At 38.0% G+C, this 8,409-nt stretch overlaps 1 protein-coding gene across 6 annotated transcripts in view; it reads left to right on the plus strand.

The window, feature by feature from the left end:
* Positions 1 to 7,565, plus strand: part of DENND2C (DENN domain containing 2C) — a 76,734-nt gene extending 69,169 nt beyond the window's left edge. For 5 of the 6 annotated variants that reach the window (XM_072967989.1, XM_072967992.1, XM_072967991.1 and 2 more), the window contains exons 17-19: positions 3,973 to 4,212; positions 4,457 to 4,543; positions 5,647 to 7,565. In XM_072967989.1, coding sequence (XP_072824090.1) covers positions 3,973 to 4,212; positions 4,457 to 4,543; positions 5,647 to 5,678 — 359 coding nt within the window. In that variant the 3' untranslated portion in view covers positions 5,679 to 7,565. The remainder of the gene's footprint in view (positions 1 to 3,972; positions 4,213 to 4,456; positions 4,544 to 5,646) is intronic. The other variant, XM_072967993.1, reaches the window with a different exon arrangement.
* Positions 7,566 to 8,409: the final 844 nt, after the last annotated feature.

Here is an 8,409-nt window from a genome sequence, read left to right on the forward strand (position 1 = left end):
TTGTTATTTAATCCCCATTTTACAGATGAGTACACTAAGGCTATTTACTCATGAGAAAGCATTAGGGAAGGAGCGGAATTAGAGGAGTAATTAAAATTTCAGTTTTGGATATTAAGTTTGAGAAACCTATTAGATGTTTGGTACCTAGAAGACATTTAACTGGAGATGTCAAGTAGGCGTTTATATGCATGAATCTGGTGTTGAGAGGAGAGATTTGGGCTAGAGACATACATTTAAAAGTTGCTTTTTTAAATTTGTGGGAACAGAGAGAGAACTCTATAGAGTGAGTAGAGATAGAAAATTTAGAAGATTTAAGGATTGAGCCCTGGGTTGGGAGTAGTGTGTTTAGATTTCCAACTTCTGGAAGTTGGGAAGAGGAGAAGGATCCAGGAAAGGGGACTAAGAGAAGCAGCAAGTGAAGTGGGTGAAAAACCAGGAGTGTAGTATTGTGAAAGGTCAGTGAAGAAAGTATTTCGTGAAGAAAGTATTTCATAAAGAAAAGAATAAATGGTTATGTTTAATGCTGCAAAGAGGTCAAGTAAGTTGAAGACTAAGAATTGACCAGTGTATTTGACAATGGGAAGGGCTCTGGAGACCTTGGTAACAGCAGATTCAGCAAAATGATTGGAAGAAGGCAAAACTGGGGAAGGTTCAAGAGAGAATTAGAATGACATTCAGCTTTTTGTAAAATTTTAATGGAAGTGCAAAAGGCCAGAATAGTTAAGACACTGCTGAAAAAGAACAAGGTTGAAGGACTTGCCATACAAAATATTAAGATTAACTGTAAAATCATAGTAATTAAGATCATTTGGTTCCAGTACAGAAATAAACAAATGGAGTGATGAAAGTGGAAAGAATACAGAATACACGTGCATAAGGAAACCTGATTTATGTCAGAACCAGCACTGCACGTCAGTGGGAAAAGAATGAACCATTCAATAAACAATTCTAGGGAAACTGGTTTTCCATAGGAAAAGAAATGAATGTGGATCTATACCTCATCTTATACATAGAATTAGCTCAAATGAATTAAAGACTTAAATGTTAAAACTAAAACATTTAAAATGTCTAGAAAAGAACAGAAGAAAATATTTTATGTTTTGGGACAGTAAAGGATTTATTTTTATTTTTTTTTAATCAAAACTATTTAGCTTTTGACTTTTCAAATTTATTTATGTGTTTATTTTTATTTTGTTTTTCTGGAGGGGAAGGTAATTAGGTTTGTTTATTTTAATGGAGGTACTGGGGCTTGAACCTGGGACCTCGTGCACGCTAAACATGCCCTCTACCACTGAGCTATATCCTCCCCTCCTGGATTTCTTAAATGTGGTTCAAAGAGCACAAACCATAATGAATAAGACTGATTAATTTGACTATGTTAAGTTTTTGAAATTTCTGTTCATCAAGGGACACCATGGAAAAGGAATTAAAAAACCAGGTACAAACTAGATGAAGACATTCTTAATAAATAGAACTAACAAAGGAATAGTATCTAGAATTTAGTTTTAAAAATTACTATAATTCAAAACTAGAAAGATGAATAACCCAGTAGAAAAACTGGGGAAGATATGAACACTCATTTTATAGAAGAGGAAATATGAAAGGCCAATAAATATATGAAGAGATGTACAACCCAGTCAAAATCAGGGAAATGTAAATTAAAACCACAGTGAGATATCATTTTATACTCACCATATTGGCAAAACTTTTTAAGCCTGACAGTATCAAGTGTTGGTAAGAATGTGTAAATTAGTTCAGCCCCTTTGGAAAAATAATTTGGCACCATCTAGTTGAGTTAAAGGTGTACATATCCCACAACCCAACAAGTCCATTTTTAGATACATACCCAGGAGAAACTCTTGGACATGATAACTAGGAAAGAAGTACGATAATTTTTGTAGTAGTACTGTATGTGATAACAAAAATGAAAAACAACCTAAACATTCATTGATAGGAGAATATAGCATTAAAAAAAGAATCCGAAAGACACACATTGAATAAAACAGTAAGTTGCAGGAGAATCTAATGTTCAAAGATGGACAAAACCTAACAATATGTTGTTGGGGTTGCATGTGCATAGCAAAACTATAATGTAAAGCAAATGATATACACAAAATTCCAAATAATGGTCACCCTCTATTGAAAAGTAGGGGAAGAACACCACGGAGAGGGCATCACACAAGGAACTTTGGAAATACACATGATGTTCTGTTTTAAGCTTTATGGTAGGCACTTGTGTGGTCATTTCACTGCTGACCTGGTGAATATCCATACATGTAAAGGAATATGTAAAGTAAATACATTAAAATGGAAACAAAGATTGTAGTCAGAGACTCAGCAGCAATGTACAATTTTGAAATAAAGTCTTTCCTTCTCTCCATCTCTCTCAAAAAAAAAAATAAACGGAAACAAAGAATGGAAGATAAATTATAGGAAAACATAATTTTTAAAAGAAAGGGAATTAGATGTAAGAAAATGGGTACAACAGTTATAAACAACTCTTTCAAGAAACTTTTTGCTGCTAAATCGAGGTGAATGGGACAGTAACTGGAGGGGGTGGGAGACTGGGGCAGAAGTGTTGACGATAAAAGCAGTGATGGACCATGGATTCTCAGCTGCAGAAGGGAAGAGATGAGAAGGAAGTCTGTTGAACAAAATATTTTAAAAAATCTGAATTGGAATGAAAATGTAACGTTGGAAGGGACCTTAGAAAGCCACCTCATTACACAGATATGGAAAGAGAGGCCACAAGAGGTAAAGCAAGTTGCCCGCTATTATATAGCTGCTGCATGGTAGAAATCTGTTTAAACGGAGGTCCCAGATTCCCAGTCAGCCCATGAGAAAGAGCAAGAGCCATTGTGAAGGGAAAAAAATACTATTTGGATATGGAAGGAAAAGGACAAGTCTAAGTTGAACCTGAGGTTTGAGCCTAGAACCTGGAAGGCAACATACTGTTGTATATTATAGTGGTTAAGAATCACCTGACTTGGGAATCCTGCAGCTTCTCCACTGCACTAGATGAGATGACCCTGGAGAATGTCTTTGATTTGAGCCTCAGTTCCTCTGCTGGAAAAGGGAAATAATATACCTACCTCACTGGATTATTATGTTTGCTAAAGCACTTAATTCAGTGCCTGACATAGCTAAAGCACTCTAATTATTATTTATTACGGAATAATCATGGTGGAATATGAAATAGGAAAGTTGAGAGAGAACCTGATTTGGTGAGAAATATAATGAATTAGGTTTTTGACACATGTTGTTTATTTATTTGATTCATAGTCTACCAATTTCCCAAAAGGACCTGAGGTATGGTGACATTTAGACAAAACAGAATTTAAGTGCTAATGGGACAGCCAAATGATGCCCACACATAGGTAGCCTGAAGATGTAGAAAGTGGATTTTGGTGGAATATCAGGGCTGGAGATCTGAGGTTGAGAATTACCAATACAAAGCCAGCTCACTATGCCAGTTAGCCATTTAAAGAAGGGAATGTTGAAGAGAAGGGGTCTGAAGACCATGCTCAGGAAGAGGAAGAAGAGGCAACACAAAACAAATGTTTGGTCATAAAGGCAGGACAGAATCAGGACATCAGGAGAGCATAAAGTTGTGGGACACGTGAGGAATGAGGAGGAGGTTAGCACAAAAGCAGCATATAGTTTAAAGGAGATAAAAATAAGAGCAGATTAAACTGCGCTAGTTCTCACTGGTGTCCTTTGAAAAAGCAGTTACAGTGAATTCACAGATGTGCAAGGCAGAGTATGTGGAGGAAGAAAATGAAGGTAAGGATACAAGCCGTTTGCTTTTTGCAGGTCATGAAGAGTGCGAGAAAGCTAAGAATGAGAATCCCTATGCTTATTCCCTGTCGCGTAATCTGTGATTTCCTGGGTGTCACTTTCATAACCAGAGCCAGTGTCCCTATAAACACAAAACTTAGGGGATTTTTTTCTTTTTTTTCTTTCATTTTGCAGTAGATGTAACACTCAACTCTCTGGTGTCCGAAGCATTTGTCAGGTTTTTTGTGGAGCTGGTAGGACATTATTCTTTGAGCATGACTGTCACTGAGCGTGGGGAGCGTGTATTCCAAAGGGAGCCATTCCGTAAATCCCACACCTCCCGTAGTGTGCGGCACTTCCTGGACCTCTTCATGGAAACTCAGATGTTTGCAGGGTTCGTCCAGGACCGAGAGCTTCGAAAAAGTGGAGTGAAAGGTCAGTTTTATCATAAAGTTCTCCCTCTGTATTTAGTGAGCACTTGAAAGATTTGGCAATAAATATAAACAAAATCAGCAGAAAGCTACAAGGGCTCAAAATCTAAGTTGTTTATTATGTGAAATATTCATTTTGTAATATTGTTTTGGTATGGAAGTACATTTGTAGTGAGATCAGAGTTTTATTTAATTGATTTTCAGTCTTGAATATATGACAGTTTCACCAACCTGAGTTTTCCTTGTAGGTTTGTTTGAGGTCCGGGCCCTCCAGTATTTGGAAACAATTCCTGAGCCTGAGCCCAGTGGGGTGAACAGAATTTTGCGGAGCCTTGGTGAGTTGCTGTGTCTTCATTTTAGTTAAAAAACACTTTTGCAGTAAGCATGCCTCATCACAAAAGCTTTACAATCAGATCAACAGTGTAACCTCAAGTAGGGGGACCAGAAACCATGACCCTAGTTCCAAAGTGTTTTGGATAGAAAGAAGTCTCTCTCAAAGGTTAGAATTCTCCATCAGAGTCGTCCATGGGGCTGTTTGCCTCAGATGAAACTCCCTTATGATATAAGAATTTTGCGTCTCATGATTATTAATCTTTTCTAGGCCTCATCCCTGGAAGAATCTTATAAAAACTGGACCTTTTCCCAGAAAAATATGCTTAAAGCATAGAAACAAATTTTGCACATAATTTTAGGGTGTTCATCACCCCACTGAAGCCCATCCATGCACTCCAGATTAAAAATAACTGGTTTAGAGGGCATCTGAGGCAAAAGAGGATTACCTATAAGTCTCTAATTTTATATTTCTTAAGGAAACACAGTTGTTTATGTTTTTCAATTATAGTAAACTTTTAATTATCCAGTATGATAAGGGAGAACAGTGGCATGATAGCCCAAAACAATGAAGAAACGATATTCTGTGGTATTTATATTGATCTTTGAAATATATGCCCCTAATTAAAATTAGCCCATATCCTTAACTAGCTGAGAGACCATGGACAAATTATACCTTGGGCTGTTATTTTATCTTTATACCATGGTGTTAGATTAGATTAGTGGTTCTCAGCTCTGACTGCAATATTATAATCCCTGGGAAGCTTAAATGAAAATCCATACCTCCTCAGCCCCCCTACCCAGACCACACCGGGCTCCAAGAAATCGCTAGGAAGCAGGATAAGTGATTTTAACCTACAGACAGGATTGAAAACCACAGGATTAGATGATGTATGAGTTCTCTTCTGCCTCTGCAATTAGACATCTGGGGTTTCATGTGTGTGTTCTGTTTTGTTTTGTTTGGTGGTTAAACACATCAACTGATAGCTTGAGATGGCAGCTTACTCCTGGGCTGTTCTGAATGACTGGGTTGTTAATCCCTTGCCTCAAATAATGTACAATAAATAAAATGGACTAATGAGTTCATTCTACTTTTTTCTACGTTTAGGAAGTAAGATGAAATTTCTACAGAAGAAATGAAATATTTGATCGACTGCCTTCATCTCAAAAAGAAGAAAAAGTGCCAAAGAAACTTTTTCCAAGAGTCAGGATGCCCTCAAGTATTCCACAAAATCTTGAAAGTTGAAAGGTTACAGAGTGGGTCAGGTTCTTGGAGGAGGATTCTCCTGTTGCTGCTGTAGTAATCACTGGAGAATTGTTGGGAGTAGTCTGGAACCAATGCTCTGTTTACTCTGCTTCCAGATTCTTTTTTAAGCGGCCTTTTCTTTTTGATTCTTGGGCTCATTCTTTGTGTTTTGTGCTTAGTTTATGAAGGCACTGATCTTTTACAAGAGAAAGACTTAGTATTGCATTTAAAAAAATACAGCTCAAAGATGAGCACAGTGAGAAAAGTGCTGCGTTTAAGGTACTAGGGAGGCATGAAAGAAGTAGGAAACACTATCCCTTCACACAAAATTCTCATCACTGAAATACCACGGCAGCTTTAAACCTATGGACTGTTCAAACTGAGCTAAGGAATATACTCATCATATAGCTTTGTTTTTGTTTTTGTTTTTGTTTTTTTGGGTCTAGTGTTCTGTCTAGGGGAATCTCACTTCTGTGGAAGCCCTACTGATTAGCACTGTTATTGAGTAACTTATAAAAGTAGACAGATTGCAGCTCCTCCACATTGTGTGGCACTGGGTAACTTGTCCCTCACATGTCAACATTAAACTTTGTGGAATAATAGCTAATAGGAAAATGTCCTTTAAGGGCATGAGAACTACCTTCTTTTTTAGTGTCCACTATGTGCCATGAATGGTACATATGTTTATGTCATCTTACTCAGTCTTTAAATCAAGTTTATGAGATATTTGCTTCTCCATTTTACTAATGAGGAAAATGGAATTCAAAGAGGTTAAATAACTTGCCCAACTGAAGGCAGGACTGTTAGTTCATGAACACAGAGAAAGTTGGTTATTCCTATAGATAGCAGTTTGAACTCTGTAGGATTATAGCTATTGAAAACTTTTTTTTAAAGTTTTAAGTGTACGAGAGCCGACCTTCAGTTGAGGATAAGGGACTTCAAACTATAGGTGTCTAGGTGAGACTTTTTTTGGTTCCCTTAGAAATGTTGGACTTTTTGCTGTAATTAAGTTGAACTCAGAATATGGACATTTCCTGGGCACACACCACACAATCACCACAACCCTTCATATCTAAAGTAGTAGTAGTGATTAAAAAGAGGTATTTGTCAGCAGTGGTGTAATTTTCATTGATAAATGTTATAGCAAGTGTCAGTTTTTCTACTCCTGCTGATGGTTTTAACTGGCATTAAAAAAATTTATTCAAACTTAAAGCTTTGTAAGTTGTATTATGATACAACTTATTAACTTGTGCAGTATTGTCATCACAGCTCATTCAGGTGTGCATGAATGAATCTGAACCATCTAAGATGGGTGTGGTATAATGTAATTTCTATAGATGGGGTCCAGAAAGTAGAACTGAGCCTATGTGTTTAAAAAAAGAAAAATGTTTATTAAGCAGCCTCCCCAAGTGGGGCTCTTACCAGATATCTCCCCATTTGGTTTCTTCTGACACTCCAACCCTGACGGAATAATTAGTAACTGGGAAGTCGAGTGTTTATAAAATGGGGGTAGAAGGTGTTATTTTGGTGGATCCCCAGCATTCCTTTGTCAAGAGACCTTTGCTTCAGCGGTGGGGGCCTTATTTTATCCCTACAATCTGAAGCTGCTTCCTTAAGTCTGTTTTATTTTGTTTTTAAAGTGAAGTATTACAAAATCTGGACATGTTTGTAAAATAATTGCTCAAGATTTGTATAAAATGTTCACAGATCTTTTCATGAATAAACACAAAAAATTCCATGGAGCTCTTGGAGAAGTTAAATAAAATTGCTTAAGATGTAAAGATCTTTTATTTCACGTAAATCTATAGCTAGCACGTATCTAACAGTAGGTTAAAAGATAATCGACCCTAGACTAACCAAGCTTAGTAACCATGGCCAGCATTTCCAGACAAAGCCTAGATTTGCCCACCGGGCATGGTATATAGTCCTACTACCTTATCTGGTCTCTCCCTGCTTTGTCAAAGGGAGCTGGAAGCCGGCGACCAGAGACACTGCAGCGGCAGTGATAGCAGAAGTGATTGGAGGCAAGGAAGAGAGCTGGTCTACTCCTGAAGTACTAAAGGCAAATGATTGGGTTTTATACATGCCCTGAAGGCAAAACGACAGTATTTGTAAAAGATGGGGTTAGTGGACAGTTACCAGTTTCGCCCGGCGGGGAAATAAGGTTCTTTTTGTTATGCAGATTCTAAACTTCTCCAATTTTTGTTTTGTTTTTGGGGGTGTGGGTAATAATTCTTCCTAATTTTAACTGGAGCCTGGCGTCCACTCGTAGAGCCTGTGAAAAAACTGCACTTAACTCAATACAAAGATTCTCAGGGCGACGAGAACGAAGACGAGTGGGGATACATGCAAGGAAGTGCAAAGCGAGAGAAGTTTAAGGGAAGAAAGTGGAAGGTTGGGGGAGTAAAGCCGAGGTGGGAAACTTGTGTCTTTCTCCCCGCCAAATCCTGCAGCCAGTTCCCTCCGAAAGGATTCCCTCCAAGATACCAGCGTCCTAGAGGAGATGAAAGTCCTAGCTCCTCTCCAAATTGCTGCCAGTCGGAGGCAAAAAGTGGAGCAAACAAGGACAGGAAATTGAGACGTTCCGCTGACTCCGGGAAACCACGACGTGACGTCACGTCCGAC

Source organism: Vicugna pacos, chromosome 9 (assembly GCF_048564905.1).
Source record: "Vicugna pacos chromosome 9, VicPac4, whole genome shotgun sequence".
Taxonomy (NCBI): Eukaryota; Metazoa; Chordata; class Mammalia; order Artiodactyla; family Camelidae; genus Vicugna; species Vicugna pacos.